Source organism: Rhinatrema bivittatum, chromosome 7 (assembly GCF_901001135.1).
Source record: "Rhinatrema bivittatum chromosome 7, aRhiBiv1.1, whole genome shotgun sequence".
NCBI lineage: Eukaryota > Metazoa > Chordata > Amphibia > Gymnophiona > Rhinatrematidae > Rhinatrema > Rhinatrema bivittatum.
Genome location: NC_042621.1, coordinates 123,531,443 through 123,551,690, shown reverse-complemented (window position 1 = coordinate 123,551,690; position 20,248 = coordinate 123,531,443). Strand labels below are relative to the sequence as shown.

General features: G+C 41.0%; 1 protein-coding gene across 2 annotated transcripts in view; it reads left to right on the top strand.

Annotated features, from left to right (window-relative positions):
* Positions 1-394: 394 nt before the first annotated feature.
* SEC31B (SEC31 homolog B, COPII coat complex component) overlaps positions 395-20,248 on the top strand; it is a 319,647-nt gene continuing 299,793 nt past the window's right edge. The window contains exon 1 of one of the 2 annotated variants that reach the window (XM_029609056.1): positions 395-565. Coding sequence is in view for 1 of the 2 variants with exons in the window: in XM_029609055.1 (XP_029464915.1) it covers positions 12,288-12,329 (42 nt within the window). In the remaining variant the exon portion in view is untranslated. Of the gene's footprint in view, positions 566-12,245; positions 12,330-20,248 lie in introns of those variants that run through there. The other variant, XM_029609055.1, reaches the window with a different exon arrangement.

Here is a 20,248-nt window from a genome sequence, read left to right as displayed (position 1 = left end):
ATGTCGTTCACTAGCGCCTCTGGCCTTTCCCCTGCCTACCTCTTCCGTCCTCAACAACAGCGTTCTAGTATTCACAGCTTGGACCGCTGTAGTCATGGAAAACAATGGCTAGATATTTCTTACCACCCTCCAGTTATTTAATCTGAGAGCGACATTACTCCTAACCATAAACCTTGCTCGCTCTGCTCATAGACCTATTTCAAAGCGGGACACCCGCTCTGATGTGGAGGTTCGGAACAGTGGCAGCTCACAAGACGCATGCGCAACATTACTCGTCACGCCAGGGCCGGAAACAGCTGTTAGATTACAGCCGGCTCCCGCCCACAGGCAATTATGGCGTCACCGCGCTAGTGCGCATGTGTAGTCCTTGCCTAAGTTTCCATAGTGTGTGCCAGAACTGGATGTGGAAACAAGAAGGGAAAGAACTTGTGACTTACTGTCGGTGATAGCGCAGTGAAAACATTTATAAGTTTAAAAAGTAGCCCAATTTGGTGGGGAAAACCGCCTACGTGGCAACAGTGAGTTGCTGCGGGAATATTTGGGCAGCCTTTCAACAGTTGTCTGGGTAAGGGTTGTTCTCTTCTACTGCTGCGCATCCCCAATCCGGTGTCTCTGTGCTTGCTTTCTCCTTTTACTCCTCTCCTCCCTTGACATGGTTCTTTCTGCTGCCTTTTCATGGTGTTGCTCTCTTTCTTTCGCCCCCTCTAACCTGCCCCTTTTCACACTGCTTTCCCAGGGCCATTGCTTGCTCTCCTCTTTCCTCCAGTGCTACCCCCACGCTTTTCTCAGTTCCACCATGCTTTCTTCATTTTCCCATCCTCCAATGCCGCTTTCAGTGCATGTTCTTTCTACGCCTCTCCTAAACCCACCACTTGCTTCTTCCTCTCTAATTCCACCAATTTCTGTCGCCGCGCTTTCTTATTCTCTTCCTTCACCTACGTTTTTACTCTCTCTTCTCACCTTCCTCCATGCCACTAGACTCATTCTCTTCCCCTAATGCCACTGGTTATTCTCCTTTCTTTCCTCCTTAAATACTGCTGTTCTTTCTCTCCACTCTCTCCCACCCAGTGCTGCTATGCTGTACCCCCCATTCTGCGTTCATTTCCCGCTATAAAGCCATTGCATGCTGTCCCTCCACCCCCTACAGTGCTACTGCACGCTTTCCCCCTATCCTCCACGACAATGCCATCACGCTTATTTGTCTTTCTCTGTCCTATAGTCCATGCTCTCCTCACCCCTGCTCTTTTATCCTATTCTAGCCACCTGCACTCTCCTTCCTGCAGTTGTCTCTGCATTCTCCCTTCCTTCTCCCCATCCCAGTTGCTGCTTCTAGTACTCTTCTCCCTCCTTACCTCTCCCCCCCATTTGCTACCTCCCATGCTCGTCTTCTCGCCACTTGCCATTATTGCTTGCTTTTAACCTTGTCAACTGTTGCTGCTGTTTCTTCCCTTTCTGTCATCTGCTCTGTTTTCTTCTGTTCCCCAGATCCCCCCCCCCATGCTTTGTTTTCTTTGTCTTCTATTTTGTTATTGTTACTAATCTTTCTTCTTTCCCATGTGTCTTTCTTCTGCCTTCCCCTGCCCTTTCTCACCCACCTACAGCCTATCTTTTGGTTCTCTTCTCCAGCTGCTTTGCAATGCAGCATGCTCAGCCTATAGTAGCATTCTATGACTGCATGGCACTAAAGGTAATGCACACAGGGACCAGCCTTGTAGGTGTTTGAATATCTCCAATATTGAACAAACTATGCATCCAGAGAGGGGTCATTTGTATTGTTTAGCATCCCCAATCATTTTGAAAAGTTGGCTTGTATGGTAACGAATGACTCAAGTCTTGCTCAGTTGAAGGTACATAGTTTGGAAACTGTAGGAGGGAACCAAGATATTTGATTTATGTTTCACCTTTAATGCACTTTAAAGCAGATTACTTATAGGTGCTGTAGTTATTTCTCTATCCCTAAAGAGCTTACAGTAAAAGGTGCTTATTCACTAAGCTGTAGGGAAAAATACTGTGGGAGTCACAAAGCTGCATGATAGAAGCAAAGGCCGGATGGTGCCATGTTTGACTGGCCCCAATGTATCACCAGGGCTAGTTTTGTGAGTAAGGAAGCAGATCCGGGGCATGGGTGTCCTGGCCTCAGAGGGCTGGATTTTTGTTATGAAAGGGAGGTGTTGGGGGCAGGGCCTGATGCCTGTTTAAAACCTTTATTTTTACAATGGGCTTCCTCTAATGGTGGTGGGGATGAAGGGATCTGTGGAGATCTCTGGGTTTTTTTTTTTACTTTTTTAAGGGGGAGGGGGCCTTAGGTTCATCAGCCCCTTTTAAGCAATGGCCATGGGAGCATCGGGACATTCATTAGTGTCCCAGTGCTTCTGGGAGAAGCTAGCTGGAACTCACGAATTGTAGCTAACCTCAGACCAAATAACATGGCTTGCAATTTTTTTTTTTGTGGTTTTTTTTTAAGCAAGCTGTGCTGTTTGATTTGCATTGTTTAGGGCAGGGGTAGGCAACCTTTTTGAAATGGTGTGCCAAGATTTAAATCAGGGGTAGGTAACTGGTCCCGGTCAGCACCCTGATTTGCCAAATTTCGTTCACACAACTCTTAAATATTAGTTTTAATTGACATTAATTTTCAGTTAAATATTCAAGAATTATGTAAAAATTATTGAAACTGTTCTTCCTTTAGTAAAAAGAAAATTATAAAAAGAAATGTCTTACTCCCTACCCACTCCTTGCCAATACATCCTCTGATAGGAAAACAAAACAGGCCAAGCTACTTTAGATCCCTACACAGAAACTTCATGCTAGCTAGCAGAATACATCACCTCAGTCACACATGCAGACCCTCACCAAATACAAAATAAAGTGACCATAAAAAAAGTATAAATAGAAACATGTAGACAAAACCAGGAAACTACAGCAAGTCAACTCTGTAGGCAGTATAACAGTGGAAAACCAGAAACATTATCATACCTTATAAAACATCAGACCACAAAATTAAGAAATATAAAACAATCATAATAGTAAAACCATACCAATAAAATATTTTAAAACAACTAATGAATAGAACATCCAATAATTAAAAACTCATACACAAATATTTTTAAAATTTTCCACCACAGTAGATGTGGAAAATTAAGCAGAACATCCCAAAGACTATTAAAAGTCTGCTGCAAAATAGACTTTAAGGTCTGCTAGTTCTTATATAAAAGTTTCAAATAAATAAATATAAAGACTAAGCGTTCTTAGTGTAGGCATAGACAATTTAATCGCTAGTAGTAGAAAGTGAAGTCCAAATCAAATAGACAACTTCTGAGAAACAGAATTGTACTCTATCCCTTGATACAGCACCGTGTTTCACTGAAGCTGCATTGGGAGGAATAATTCTATAAAGAAAATTGAGCAGAATTTTTTTTTTTTTAATTATACATCTTCAGAAATGCAGACCAATATTTTAGCTAAGGCAAAAGAAAATCGTACATACCAAGTTGGAGTGTAAACAAATCTGTAATATAAAAGATTAAAAGACTAAACAAAAATGCAATTGCTATAGAAGCAAGGTTAAAATAAGAAATACCTTCATAAGAATTCATATGAACAAAGTGTTATTGTGTGGCTTTGAAAGCAATAATGATTGAAGATGGCTGAAAAAACAATAGACAACCCGAGGGCGGAGCTACTGACATCACAACATCTGAATAAGAGTTAATGCTAACAGAATTAAAGGGAAGTTTAAAGGCAAGCGGACCATTAAGTTTCCTTATTCAGTCCGAATGGCATTAAGGAGTTTAATGTAAAGATTCAACATTGCTCACAGTGCGTCAGGAGATCCAAATAGTCACCACTGTAGGGTGAGAGGGAAACATGACCAAAAATAAACAATGAATATAAAAGGTTCAGGGCTAGAGATGAATGAAAGAGAATAATAAGCTGAAAAAAATAAAAGGAAATGATGATTGTATGAAAAATTTGACTAGAAAATGAATTAGATCACCCAGTAAAGAAAGAGCAAGAGAAGACAGAATGAACAAAACCAGAGATGTGCAAAGGTTGTAAAACTGGTTTCATTTTAATGGTAATTACCTGATTTTTTTATCCCTGTATTAAGTAATTTAACCTGCCTTGAGCTTGGCTCTTAGAACCAAATCAGACTCCTATGCGTACCTATGGACTTGTCTGACTTGCTCACCCCTAGTGAGGAGTGGAGATGCAGAGGGCAAAGGGTGTGTCTTGTGTGGGAAGTAGAATGGGGAGGATGATATTTTTGTTTTTCTTCCTCAAAGCTGGCAACCCCATGGTTGAGATAGGGAGGAGGAAGTCATCTGGTAACCATATATTTTTGTCTGTGAACATTAAAGGGGACAGGAGAAACCAGCATGTTTAACAAAATGCCCTTGGGGCTCTATTTATCTGCCATATGTTTGACTGCATGGGTTCTCAGTCTGTTCAGTTAGTTCAACCACTAGTGTTTTTGTTATAAATGCTCTGTGTTGCTTGTTCCAGGAGTAAATATTGAAGTCATTAATGGGGTGCCTTAAACATATGCATCACAACATACCCCTCTTTATCCTTAAAAAGAGGGAAAAGGTTGAGGAGAATGTTAGTGGAGCTAAAAAAAAAAAAAATACTTACAATTTTCACATAGTGGTTGAGTTAACCAAATTGTGATGAGAGGGAGAGGCTGTGGAAATAACTGTTTTTGAAAATGCCTTCCTTGGGAGCACAAATAATAGTGATCAGGCAGTAGTGAGCTTATAATGAAGCATTTGGGGCAGTCTCAGCATCAAGTTATAGTATACATTATTGGTCTCATTAAAATACACAACTCATTTGTTTTTGGATGTGCAAAGTTACAGTGGCGAAGTCTGTTCTTTGTAGAAAATGGTAGAGCACATATACTGAATATGTCCAGTGAACAGCGGTGCAATTAAGGATTGAAGCAAAAAGTGCTTGCCCACAGTATTGCCACCTCACTGCCTCATTTACTTACCTCTCTGAAACAGGTGGCCCAGCTCCGTAGGATATTTTGGGGCAAGAAAGCAGCAACACCCATAAGACTTTTTTTTAGAATCCGAAACAAAAATCAGTCATAGTTTAGCAGGCTACAAAGCATGATGATCTCTGCATGCAAGGTCAGAATGTATCAAAACACTAAAACAAGCACAATGTTGACAAAGCATATCAACCCATACACCACTAGAGTTAGAACAAAATAGCAATAGGTAGTACTAAAGCAAAACTTTCTTACTGAAGCAAATATGTAAAAGCTCATGCAAATGTAGCTATTGTCCTTTGTACCAGCACTGATAAGTGGTCAACCCAGTGCAGCTTCTAAGTTCATTCTTTCCCTTGGCCTTCAGGCTTGGGATTCAATTAATAGCTTTCAAGTTGTCATTGGTGTTCCAACAAGGAATTTAATTTACTGTAAATTGTCTCAAATGTTGACTGGCTGATACAAAGTAAATCTCCTAGGTGATGAATCCTATATTCATTTACTGTGTGGCAACTTCCCCTTAACTCTTGCAAAGTCCCTTCCAAGTAGTTAATGGAAATGACTTCACTGAGTAATGTTTCTAGGTTCCTTACTTCTCTAGGACAAATCCCTGGTACAAGTACTCCAAAGGCACTAGAGATTTTTTCCTAGAGAAATAGGGAGCTCTTAACCCTCCATGAGGGTAGCCTACATGTAGTGGCAGTTACTACCCTTAACAGCCTGGGGATGGTCTACATGGAGCAGCAGTTGCTACTACCCTTAAAAAAACAAAACAAAAAAAAAAAACTGCTGGGCAGACTAGATGGGCTATTTTGGTCTTTATCTGCTGCCAATCACTGTTACTATGTTATCGTGCTATGTCCCATTTTGTGTGCCTGTTGGTGACTAAGCTTTTGGAATTCCTTTTGATGTAAGTTCATAGATGGTCCTATTGCCTCCAACTCCCCAAAGATGATTTTGTTAGCATTTGAATGGCACCTGATACATGAACTAGCCAGGGATCTGTACTTGGACTGGTGCTTTTTAATATAAATGATCTGGAAAGGGGTATGATGAGTGAGGTGATCAAATTTGCAGATTACATACATTAAATTATGCAGCGTTGTTAAATTACAAGCGGATTGTGATAAATTACAGGAGGACCTTGTGAGACTGGAAGATTGGGTGTCCAAATGGCAGATGAAATTTAATGCGCACAAGTGCAAGGTGATGCATATAGGGAAAAAAAACCCTTGCTGTAGTTACATGATGTTAGGTTCCATATTAGGAACTACCACCCAGAAAAAAGATCTAGGCATCATAGTGGATAATATATTGAAATCGGCTCAGTGTGCTGCGGCAGTCAAAAAAAAAGCAAACAATGTTAGGAATTATTAGGAAGGGAATGGTGAATAAAATGGGGAATCTCATAATGCTTCTGTATCGCTCCATGATGAGACTGCACCTTGAATACTGTGAGCATTTCTGGTTGCCACATCTCAAAGATATAGTTGCACTGGAAAAGGTACAGAGTTGAGTGAAAAAGAATTTTCTCCGATTAGTCTTAAATGTGCTACTTGCTAACTTCATGGAATTCCCCCTAGTCCTTCTATTTGAAAGTGAAAATAACCGAGTCACATCTACTTGTTCAAGACCTCTCATGATCTTAAAGACCTCTATCATATCCCCCCTCAGCTGTCTCTTCTCCAAGCTGAACAGCCCTAATCTCTTCAGCCTATCCTCATAGGGAAGCTGTTCCATCCCCTTTATCAGTTTGGTTGCCCTTCTCTGTACCTTCTCCATCGCAACTATATCTTTTTTTGAGATGCGACCAGAATTGTACACAGTATTCAAGGTGTGGTCTCACCATGGAGCGATATAGAGGCATTATGACATTTTCCGTTCTATTAACCATTCCCTTCCTAATAATTCCTAACATTCTATTTGCTTTTTTGACTGCTGCAGCACACTGAGTTGACTATTTTAAAGTATTATCCACTATGATGCCTAGATCTTTTTCCCGGGTGGTAGCTCCTAATATGGAACCTAACATCGTGTAACTACAGCAGCGGTTATTTTTCCCTATATGCAACACCTTGCACTTGTCCACATTAAATTTCATCTGACATTTGGATGCCCAAGGTCCTCCTGCAATGTATCACAGTCTGCTTGTGATTTAACTACTCTAAATAATTTTGTATCATCTGCAAATTTGATAACCTCACTCGTCTTATTCCTTTCCAGATCATTTATATATATATATATATATATATATATATATATATGTATGTATTGAAAAGCACCGGTCCAAGTACAGATCCCTGAGGCACTCCACTGTTTACCCTTTTCCACTGAGAAAATTGACCATTTAATCCTACTCTCTGTTTCCTGTCTTTTAACCAGCTTGTAATCCACCAAAGGGCATCGCCTCCTATCCCATGACTTTTTAGTTTATGTAGAAGCCTCTCATGAGGGACTTTGTTAAACGCCTTCTGAAAATCCAAATACACTACATCTACCGGTTCACCTTTTATCCACATGTTTATTAACCCCTTCAAAAAAATGAAGCAGATGTTAGGCAAGACTTCCCTTGGGTAAATCCATGTTGACTATGTTCCATTAAATCATGTCTTTCTATATGCTTTACAATTTTGTTCTTGAGAATAGTTTCCACTATTTTTCCCGGCACTGAAGTCAGGCTCACTGGTCTATAGTTACCTGGATCGCCCCTGGAGCCTTTTTTAAATATTGGGGTTACATTGGCCACCCTCCAGTCTTCAGGTACAATGGATGATTTTAATGATAGGTTACAAATTTTAACTAATAGATCAGAAATTTCATTTTTAGTTCCTTCAGAACCCTAGTATGCATACCATCTGGTCCAGGTGATTTGCTACTCTTTAGTTTGTCAATCTGGCCTACTACATCTTCCAGGTTCACAGTGATTTCGTTCAGTTCGTCTGACTCATCACCCCTGAAAACCATCTCCAGAACTGGTATCTCCCCAACATCCTCATTTGTAAACACGGAGACAAAGAATTCATTTAGTCTTTCTGCAATGGCCTTATCTTCCCTAAGAGTCCCTTTAACCCCTCTGTCATCTAATGGTCCAACCGACTCCCTCACAGGTTTCTTGCTTTGGATATATTTTAAAAAGTTTTTATTATGAGCTTTTGCCTCTATGACCAGCAGGTATACAGGCCTCTAAGGCCTGTATACCTGCTGCTCAAAGAGTAGTAAAGGCCTCCCTGTACAGTGAGGGACCTGGTTCCTCCTATAGTCGGATGTCTGACTATTCTGAGCAGAGTAGAGTAGGAAAGCTGTTTGGCCACAGTCAGTTATGCAGGTTTGGAACTCCTAGACTGAGTGATTTATTTTGAATTTGTTTTTTTACAAGGCTCCAGAGATAGGGAAGCTCTCTCATCTCATCTCTCATGCAAAGAAGAAAGTGGCCTTATGACTTTGGACTTCAAGGGCTCAAGCCCTTACTCCCGTTGTCCAAGTCTCCCATTTCCTCGTCCAAATCAAGCACGCTCCATTCAGTATGTCCTAGGCTCCAAGGCAATAAACCTGAATGTAGTACCTTGGGTGCAGATCCACATGTCTCACTTCACACCTCTCAGGGTGGTGTCCAGTGTCGCAAGGCTACTTTCCCTCTCTCTAGGGAGGTTAAAAGGAACCTGAGCAGGTAGCTTTTCTTAGTTGTGTCCTGCAGGGAATGGATTTGGAGCCATCTTCATAGTTATTTTGCACTGTGGGCATGTGCCTTATAGGTTCGTATGTTCCAGGGTAGCTGAAGAAGAGACAGGAAATTCAAGTCTAGGCCAGAGCCAGCTAACACTCCAGAAATCTTGGCTTCTAGCTCAGGAGAAGGCATATTGGATGGTGATAGTCAATGAATTGCCATTAGTTGATGGGAACAAGCTGAGGGGAATCTAGTAGCCCTCAGGTACCCTGGTCTAGGACAGAGTTCCCTTGCAGGACCTAGCAGCAGCTCATATAGCCAACACTGTCATCATACAAACATTTTGAGCTGACACCCTTGAGGCCTGAAGTATAAGATCTGGCAGAAGTGGCCTTTGCCCTACTAGGGGTAAGATGGGGGCACCTCTGTGAGTGGATTTCAATTCATTCCAGTGAAGCTCCAAGATTAGCAAGTTCTTTAGCTGAAAAAGGCAAGCAGGAGCCAATATGTTTGGATATTCTGGTGGATTCATGACCTGCATGTATTCTCACCAGGAGCTCCAGACATTCTCCGGACTGAGTTTTGAAGTTGTAAGCAAGGGTGCATCTTCACCCTTTTCCCCAGTCAGCGGATTCTTCCCTAGAAGATCCCTTCCTTTCTCTTTTACAACCTTAGCTATTGAGAGAACCAAGATACATAGTGAGTTATAGTCTTTGATGTGAAAGTGGACCGCATATTAGACTCTGGGTTAGAGTTTGAAGCCTCTGCAAGTTCCATTCTTTGAGCATTTGTGTACATAGCCTTCTAGATGCAGACATTTTTTCCCCTTTTCTCTACAGGTGCTAAAATGGCTTATATACTTGATTGCTTTCTCCACTCATCCATGGCGATCCTAGTATAAAAGCTTTTCTTGGTAGGTATGACTGTTTTTAAAGACATTTTGCTCCTTCTTTGACCGGTAGACCCCCTCCATCTCTGCTCAGCATTGCTTGGAATATTATTCTATTGTCCAGGAAGCTGAAATGCTCTCGTGGACACCATCTTCACAGCCATGCATTGATTTCCAGAATGCGATTTTTCTTTGCTTTGGCTTTTATTCCTTAAAATAGGAACTCGAAGACTTAAACTACTTCCCAGATCCTTATCCTCCTTAAGAGGGCAATAGCCTCAAACTAACATTCTAGGGCTGCTGCTTCCCTACACATAACACTTTGCTTCCTTTGTGTTCTTTCTACTCAAAACTAAAACTTTTCCCTTGAGCTTTCTATGGGTCGTTCTCTTAAAAACTCTGGAATGCACTTTTAGAACACAACCTATTGGGAATACATAGGGAATGATATCTTGCTTCTTACTTTAGCTAATTGCAATGCATCCTCGTAAGGCGCATGCCATAAATGTATATCTTTTGGTGTCATAAAATTGTGAAACTGCATTGTAAGTCTTGGTGCTAAGCACAAGTTATAATTACCAACAAGGTTTTATAACATTGAGTCTATAGTTTATTCCAATAAAACTTATTTCAATTTTTTCGTGCTTTAAAAAAAATCTTTTTGAAAAAGAACACCCAACAGTTCACAAACTTTATACTGACGTTTTGGCACAGAGTGCCAACCTCAGGGGATGGCTCCTGAAGTTCCTTCAAAATCTCCACAATTGTCTTTATTTTAGGTTCCAGAATGAGCAGGCATGTCAAATGCTGCAGGAAACTCCCCATTTGGGACAGTTCATGGACTGAATCATGGATTTCCTGAAATCAACAATAGTCAATTTAACTAATTTAAAGTTTTGGAAACTTGTGACTTGTTTTCTAAATATGTTTGTTTAGATTCACAAGATCTCTGAAGTAGAAACTATTTTTCTGAGTTGTAATCAAACCTTAGACGTCTTACAAACCACAGAGGAATCTATTTGGATGCCTCCTGGCAGGCTAGACCCCCACAATACAGGCATTTTATCAGCTTGTTCAAAAAACAATTTCTTCCAGTTTGGAGAATGTTTCAAATTCTGCAAATTTTACATGACTGAGTGGAGCATATTTGATGTGAAAACAAAGCAAATAAGCATGCAGGTAATTGAACAAAGGTAGCGTCTTCAAATATGCAGGAAGCCCCTGTGGTGACACACTGTGTTAAGATAAATCACCGTTTTGAAGATTTGATTTTTATTGTGTTGGAATGCATGCGTACTTCTCCACTGGACAGTGATTTTGACAGACTTCTCTTACAACATGAGCACTTAGATATACAGGTTATAGAAGTATTTTCCCCACTGGCATGAATGGTGAATTGGTAAGTGTTTTTATAAACGCATGTACTTTGTATTACTATCAAATTTATATCTTATGATTATATCAGCCACCGTGAATTATGCGTTGTGGTTAAGAATGGCAGAGTATGAGTCCCTAAATCAAGTTAAATTATGTACTATTTTTGTATAATAGTTGTTTTTTTGTTTTGTTTTTTTTATGGAACAGTTTGTTATGCAATAAAGGATATGTGTGAATGTTAAAGAACCGTGGACTAGGAGCGTATGCCAGAGGCATACTTTGAGAGTGGCTGAAATGGTTCCGCTGCAGTTGGGCTTGGCTTGTTTTGTTACAGTTGTGTGAAACAGGGCTTGCAACAGGATATAGAAGATGCATTGAAATTGAACATTCTGATTGGGCAGTAGAGGGTATGAATAGCAAATAGTGTTTTGTCAGCTCCTGATACCTTCTGAATTAACCATTTTACAACACAATCTGAATATCTGCGGCTGTTTATCAAGTGGAGAGGAATAGAGGACAATATGCTTTAAACTCCTTGACTCTCCTGCCCACTGGTGGCTCTGTTGATAATTTGCTGTTGGGAGTGATGTGATAAAATAAGGACACCCACCACCAAGTCGCTCTAAATTCCTGTTTGTATGCCAATTGTGTGTTATAAAACAGAGGTCTTTTTATTTCATAGCCAGAATTGCTAGTTTACTTTAAATTTGTAAACAATTAGCAAATTGCAGGCTGACTGTTCTGAATGTTCTGATTTTCCTTCAGTATTTTTGTCTGACTCCATCCCTGGTCTTGAGAACTGTAGCCATAACACCCCTGCAGTTTTCACTCTGTGAGGTACTTTTTGATAAGACCCAGAAAGGTCAGAGGCCGTTTGGAAGCAGAAAAATTATCAACCTTACTAATTAGATGTAGTAGTTTTTAATCTTTCATCAAAGTAATTTCTTTCCTCTAAAAGTTCTTATTAGCACTGTACACCTATGCCAGAGCAGTTCAAAGCCAGTGACTTTTGGTTGGCTGTGATGTTTAGTTACTTTAGAATATAATACTCAAATAGTGCATTTGAGGTTGCTTATATTTTTGTTTCTCGGCATCTACTTGCTACCAGTTTTGACTGACATGTGAGTAAATCGCAAGGGCTTGTCGGTGCAAGATTTTGTTGTTGATTTAGATCAAGCCAGCACAGGATGGGGTGGTGATGAGAATTTTCATCTCTGAGAGAATGCCTGTGGTGGTGATTGTTGCTAGGTAGAGGGTGGAACTGCAGAAAGGTAAGTTAAACATTCTTTGTGGATTCCTGAATTTGGGTTTGTCTTTCTGGAAGGAGCAGTTGGATCTTGTGTGCAGTAAATCCTGCTGCTGTCATGGAGAGAGATTGCACCAGCAGAGTTCTGTTTCCAGAACACGTGAGCTAAGATCTGCTGCTTATAAAGAAATGTCTCCTGTGATCTCTACTTAGCTACTGAGTTCTTTAAAGCTATTCTTGCTTCCCTTTACTTGAGCCCTGGTCCCAAATACAGGTTTTGGGGCACTACGAACAGCTTTCAATTTAATTTTTTTGGGACTGTAAGCTTCTTCCTGCTGCTTTGCGCTTCCTACTCATTTGGATCTGGGACTGAGATCTGGTGCTATGCTAAGCTATATGGGAATTTTTCCCTATTTTATATCCCTTCCCAGCTTACTTAGCACAGACATGCAGTGAAGGCACTTGGTGGGTGCCTTGCAGTAAGACTTTCAGAGAAACTGCAATTGTTGGTCCTAGATCTGTCCCTTATGTGATGACTTGGACTCCATCCCCTCACCATATTGAACACTGCCTCCATCTCTAGCCTACACCGTACCAGCAGGCAGAGTCCTGGCACAAGATTCGAGGCCAGGTCTTTTGCATTTCTGAGCTATTTGGTTGGCCCCAGTATGCACATTTTGATTTGTGGAGGCAGATATTAAAGCAGAGCAAATCGTTTCTCATGAAAGCTAATGTGCTAAATTCTGTCTATTTACTGTTCATTAATATTAAACTTGTACATTTTGCATTATAAAATTGGCCAAGATGTATCAGTTTTGCAACTTCTGTGGGTTTTCTGTCAAATTAGGCTGTTTTTTTAAAATGCCCTGGTGGTTGGATTTCCTTTTTTTTTTTTTTTTTTTTTTTTTAATTGCTGAACGGGTTTTTTTTAGTACCTGGCTGGCCAAGCAGGACTCTGCCTTGTGCCTGGGGTAATGGGGTGGGTGCTGCCCACTTCATTGCTATGTCTCTCTCTAGTCATGCTGGTGGTCACTGTGCACACACACACACACACACACAACTTCACTATAACATGCATGCCTGAGTCGGGGAGGGATATGGCAGGCGGTCCGCATGATCATCATTCAGGATGGAAGGCAAGATGGGCTTGGCAGGCATGGACAGTAACACAGCTCGGCTTTCTCTCAAGCTGCTGTTCCTGGAACCAATGTAATAAGGAAAGTATTTAAAACTGTGCAAGTTTCTTAACATGCTTGAAAAAATTATTTTTAACTCCTGATGCAGCAAGCTAATGGCATGTATCAGTTAAAAAAAAAATGTAATGGCTTGAACAATTTGTGCACAAACCAGAGTTCAAATGTGCTCTTAGCCTTTGGCATAGGCTGAGTGCATATTAGCTTGGGAGAGTTTCTACAGTGCGCAGAAGTTTAAAATGAGAACAAATCATGTTTTGTGTGCGTAAAAATGTCTTATGTGCACAAAGCTTGATTTATACACACAGAAATGCTTTTCAGCACAAAAAACATTTTCTTTGTATTAATTTCAACTACAGATCCTGGCATCAGAACTGCTGCTTCTGCGTGTAGACTAACATTAATGCTGTAAACTTTACTCCATTTCTGACTGGGGTAAAATTTCCACTGCTAAGAAACATGATAGACCATACTTTTTTTTTTTTTTTTACTGCTATCTAGTTATACCTACCTGCCCAACTAATTTAGCTTAACAATTCCCATTATTCCCTCAGATCTTCCCTTTATCCCATGCTTTCTTGAATTTAGATACTGTTTTTGTCTCCACCACCTCCACAGTTAGCTATTCCATGTATCCTCTCTGTAAAGAAATATTTCCTAAGATTACACCTGAGTCTACCCACTTTCATCCTCATCCATGATCCCTCATTTTAGAGCTTCCTTTCCTTTGAAAGAAGCCCACCTCCTGTATATGGAAAGCTTGGAGGTATTTAAATGTCTATCATATCTTCCCTTTCTTTAGGGTATGCATGTTTAGATCTTTAAGTCTGTCCCTATATGATTTAGAACAAAGACAATTGATCATTTTAATAGCTTAGTTAATGCCTTTGTTAGCATGGATTTCCATGCAAGGGTGCTAAGCAAACTGATAAAAGACCTGTTATATATAGAATGAAAACCGAATGTACCTTCATACGATGCTAACAAACGATGAAGCTATCATGTCTGTGAGCCTGGTTTAGGCTTCAAAATCATTAGGTACCTTGGTGCAATGCTGCTCTTTATGACTTAGTGTCCACTTCAAAAATATTTCGTGAAGGATGGCCAAAATAAGGCCTTTAACATCACTTATCTTATGTTGTTCTGATAGTCGATCTTGTACAGCCGACACCTAGATGTTTCGGAGCGAAGCTCCTTCTTCAAGGGCTGAGTGTTGTCAAGAGGGACTTAGGGAGCACTGTGTATCTCTGCGTGGAGCATAAATACAGACATCCTTTAGTTATTGACAACAGAAGTCACTTAAGGTCACTGAGTGAAGGGAAAAAATACATATGTGTGATGGCGGCAAGATTGATTTGTCGGGTGTGGACTGTCGCGCTGTCAATGCGGTCTAAGAAGCTCCGCTGTGAACAGTGAAGAATCCCAAAATGAACTGGCGATGCTCTCGCTTCAAATCACTATATATTTAAATCACTATAATTTTAAGCGGGGTGGCTGTCAGTCGCCTAGGAGTGATGCAATGATATTTGTGCTGTTTCCTGAGAACATAAAACTTTGAAGGTACTCGCTGTGCTGATGAAGGCTGCTCTTAGCGGCTCCTTTTACTGGCACGATAAACGCTGGCTAAGACGCCATATTTAAAGGGATTCCTTCGAGAGTTGTAAGTGACGTATTCGGCGATTGTGCTCAGAAGAGGATGAATTCCGTAGGCAAGCACCGTGCACTGTCATCACGGTTCTCAGCTCGAGGATATCCTAAACAAGTCATCAATCATGCATACAAAAGAGCAACATTTTCAGATAGGGACTCACTTTTGCAATACAAGAACAAGCCTGTCAATATGGATCTAGTTTGTGTTCTACAACACACACAATTGACGTCACAGATCAGACAAATTTTATTAAAATACTGGCATGTTTTAAGCCCCCATCCGATCTTCAATCAGGCACCGATGTTTGTGTGTTCCAGGGGCCAGAACATTAGACAGCGGGTTATCAGGGCGTCTATTCTAGAATTAGTAGTTCCAGTAACCACAGGACAAACTCCCTGTGGTAAGTGTATTCTTTGTCCCCAAGCTCATCAAGGCACCACCTGGTGTCATCCTAACACAGGATTTACAGTCAAAATCAACAGCGATGTTAATTGTAATACGGATTTTGTTATCTATGCTCTTCAGTGCCCATGCCCGAAGGTCTATATTGGCCGGACCAAGCGAAAAATTAGAACCCGCCTCATAGAACACAAATGCAGAATCAATAATCACAATCAGAGGGCTCCCATTGTCCAGCATTGTATTGACTGTGGCCACACATTCAGTGATCTTAAATGGTCTATTATTGAGCAGGTACGTCCATCATGGAGAGGAGGAGATCGGGTTCGCATTCTAAACAGGAAAGAGAATGAATGGATTCACCGTCTGAATACATTGGAACCCTCCGGTCTTAATGACAAGATTGAATGGCTCACACTTATTTGAGCATAATATCAATGTTTCAGCATCACGTCAAGTGACGTTAGCAGCACCGCCCATACGTCACTTACAACTCTCGAAGGAATCCCTTTAAATATGGCGTCTTAGGCAGCATTTATCGTGCCAGTAAAAGGAGCCGCTAAGAGCAGCCGTCATCAGCACAGCGAGTACCTTCAAAGTTTTATGTTCTCAGGAAACAGCACAAATATCATTGCATCACTCCTAGGCGACTGACAGCCACCCCGCTTAAAATTATAGTGATTTAAATATATAGTGATTTGAAGCGAGAGCATCGCCAGTTCATTTTGGGATTCTTCACTGTTCACAGTGGAGCTTCTTAGACCGCATTGACAGCGCGACAGTCCACACCCGACAAATCAATCTTGCCGCCATCACACGTATGTATTTTTTCCGTTCACTCAGTGACCTTGTTAAGTGACTTCTGTTGTCAATAACTAAAGGATGTCTGTATTTATGCTCCACGCAGAGATGCACAGTGTTCCATAAGTCCCTCTTGACAACACTTAGCCCTTGAAGGAGCTTCGCTCCGAAACATCTAGGTGTCGGCTGTACAAGATCGACTATCAGAACAACATAAAATAAGTGATGTTAAAGGCCTTATTTTGGCCATCCTTCATGAAATATTTTTGAAGTGGACACTAAGTCAAGTGGACATTAAGTCATAAAGAGCAGCATTGCACCGAGGTACCTAATGATTTTGAAGCCTAAACCAGGCTCACAGACACGATAGCTACATCGTTTGTTAGCATCGAATGAAGGTACATTCGGTTTTCATTCTATATATAACAGGTCTTTTATCAGTTGGATTTGGTTACATGTTATATAGTATAAGGGTGCTAAGCAATGCATGAAAGTTTTATGTGCACATTTTTTGTGTGCAAAACTTTCTGCTTCAGGAGTAAAGTTTGCACACCACTGCTGGTATTCTGCTGAGTACACAAGAATATAAGATTTGCCATACTGGATCAGAAGAAAGGTCCATCAAGCCCAATATCCTGTTTCCAATAGTGGCCAACCAGGTCACGAGTACCTGGCAGGATCCCAAAGATTGATAGATTCCATGCTGTTTGTTCCAGGAATAAGCAGTGAATTTCCTCAAGTCCACCTTAATAATGGTTTATAGACTTTTCTTCCAGGAAATTGTCTAAACCTTCTTTAAACCCAAATATACTAACAGCTTTTACCATATTTTCTGGCAACAAATTTCAGAGCTTAGTTATGCATTGAGTAATAAATATTTATTTTTTATATACTGACAGTCAACTAAAGTCATCACATCGGTTTGCATATAACAAAAATTAGAGGTTACATTGTAATAGAAAGTAAAACAGAAAATAATAAAACAGGAGAAATAAAAAGAGAGATGTTAGATTAGGTGTTAATTCTTCTTATGTTATAAATGCTTTTTGAAAAAGCCATGTTTATAGATCCTTTTTAAAAGTTTGTGAGGATGATTCAAGTCTCAGATCAGGTGGAAGGGTAGTCCATAAGAGTGGTCCGGCTATTGAGAAGGCACGTTGTCTTGTTGAAGTTAGGCGGGACAGTTTTGGAGAGGGAGCTTCAAGGAGACCAGTATTTGTGGAACGAAAATTTCTTTTTGAAGCTTGGAAGAAAAATTTTGTATCCATCCAATTCGTTTTGTTATACAAAGTTTTATGAATAAGAGTTAAGGCCTTATTGTATTTGTCTTAAATGTATCACCTAGTAACTTCATTGTATGTTTCCTACATTTGAAAGTGTAAACAACTGATCTGTGTGTACCTGTTCCACTCCACTCATTTTTTAGGTCTCTATCATATCTCCCCTCAGCTCTTTCTTCTACAAATTGAAGAGCCCTAACCTTATTACATCAGAACCTCTGTTTGTTAGGGGGGAAACTGAGGGGGAGGGGGGGTTTGATTGGATAAAGCAGAGTTGCTTACCTGTAACAGGTGTTCTTAGAGAACAGCAGGATGTAAGTCTTCACATGTCAGTGACATCTGATGGAGCCCTGCGTGGAGCTTTGATCTCAAAGATTCTAGAGCTTTCAACATGCTCCACTGAGCATGTGCAGGTGTAGCTACTTCCCTGCCTCAGTCCATGATATGGCTAATATATGGAGAAACCAACTCTCAGAGGAGGCAGGAGGGAATGAAGACTGAGATCCTGCTGTCCTCAGAAAACACCTGTTACAGGCAAGCAACTCTGCTTTCTCTGAGGGCAAGCAGGGTGAATCCCAAGCTACAGACTGCCCAAGAAAAAGGGAGAGGGAGGAACCCATATTGCTGAAGGCACCACCTGTCCCTCTTTCCTCCATTAAGCATAATTAAATAAAAAAAATGTTGAGGCTGCCAAACCCATAATGGGCTCTAGGAAGAAAAGAAGTTGGGATTTATCCCTCAGATATTGTAGGACAGACAGACAAAAAAAAAACAAACAACCCTTTGCACAGCAATAGTAGATGAAGGCAGGAGTGTGATGTGAACTTGTGGTGAGAAGCCAACTTTGTTGTACAAAAACCAATACAGTCAGTGCTGCTGTATAGTGAGCCCTGTCATGCTTCAGTAGGCCTAGGGCCTCCTGCATACTGGAAAGGGTACAAATCACTAACCAAGTGAAAGAGCTTTTAGATCAAGACCACGTAGTCGTCTTTGATGTCTCAAGACAGCTGAATAGACAGTCTGAGGCTAGAGAGCCCTCCCAAAAGAAAAACATTGCGGTTCACTAGCAGCAAGAGCAGATTGCCGATGCATAGCTATGTCTGAAGTTTGGCTGATAGAACCCAAATACTTGCTCTGAAAAAGCAGAACAAAAAAATCAGGTCCGGTCTGTGACACACTACCTGCCTAATAACTTTTAGATGGAGTGGAAACAAGTGCTGAGGCATGAAAGGGCTACCCCTCCAGTGTGAGTATCCCATCAAGACCTCGAGCACAGTGGTTGCAAATGAAGCTCGTCAAAGGCAATACCATCAGGAATCTGGCCAAAAGCAGGGAAAAGATTGTGTACCTTTCTTTGAAGCTATATGTTAACACTCCTATTTGCACCACGGCATATCGCTTGACATTCTGACTGGATGTCAGAAGATGTGAAGAATAGAAGGAGACGGACTGCAGGACAAAAATAGCCTCTAGAGCTAGGCGGTAGAAATTTACATTGGGTGATACCCCCGACTATACTAACTCCCTGCTGATCCAGTCAGGAAGTTGCCACTGAAGCTAGCTCAGCCTATAGGCCCACGTTTCTCTCAGTAGTCAAGAGGCAATGTATACTGAGAGTCAATACTAAGCCTAGATTTCAGGCAGGGATGAGAACATCCTGAGGAAGAAGTCTGAAAGCCTCTGCTGAGAGATGAAAACAGGAATACGGCAAGAGCTAGCACCTGTGGGAAAAACTGTCACAGAACAGACTGCTACCAATCAAAGCCTGTTGCCAAAGACACCTCATTTACTAATCTAATAACCTTGAGGTATATAAAATGGAAACACCTGCATGGACAAGGATCACCATGTTCAGCAATGAATGCACTGACAAGAGGTATACCTGAAAAAGGAGATGACAGACTCCTAAGTGACAGCAACATGTGTGCAGGGCCTTTTTCGTGAGATCACCCACCCTCTCATAGATGCAACCATGAATAGGGTGAGTTGTCTGAAGGTATGCATACCATTTGAAATGCAGAGAGGGTAAAACCCTCCCCTCAGTGGTGGAGATGCTGATTAGTAGGTGTGGTCACAAAGTGAAAATATGCATGTTGTGCCCAGCAGGTATCAGAAGAAGCATTCTCCCCCCCCCCCCCCCCCCCCAAATGTGGGAAAAATTCTTATCTACATGCTGGGGAACAGATTCCAGCAAGGGGGACTAGAGTTTAGGATAGCTCCCTGCATGCCACAAAGCATCTCCATTGCACAATAATGCAATGGTAGAGCTAGTGCTCCTCCCTGATGGGCTCCCGGATCCTGCGGGCCACAAAAAGTGGCCGAGAAGCAAGCAGCTACTCGGAGGCAAAACCTACGCAGAGAAGGGGGAGTGAAAACAAGCCCTTCTCTGAATAGAAAAGGTGCCGAGACAGATTCTACTAAGGTTGCTTCTCGAAATCTATTTTATTTATTTATAGACTTTTCTATACTGGTGTTTGGAACCAGGACCTTCACATCGGTTTACAATTTCTACAGCATTCATACATAAGTACATTTAAAACAATCCTTACAATACAAATAGTTATAAAAACTTCATCAATATTGCTTTTTCCTATCTACCATTGCAAGTAAACTAAAATTATCTAAAAACTAGCAAAAAAATATTAAAAATCAGTAAAAATGTTAAACAGTACAAGAATCGTAGTCACCAGCACACTTATAAATGTGAATAGGTATCTTTCACATTCACTGTTCTACATCCCATCCCTGAGGGGGG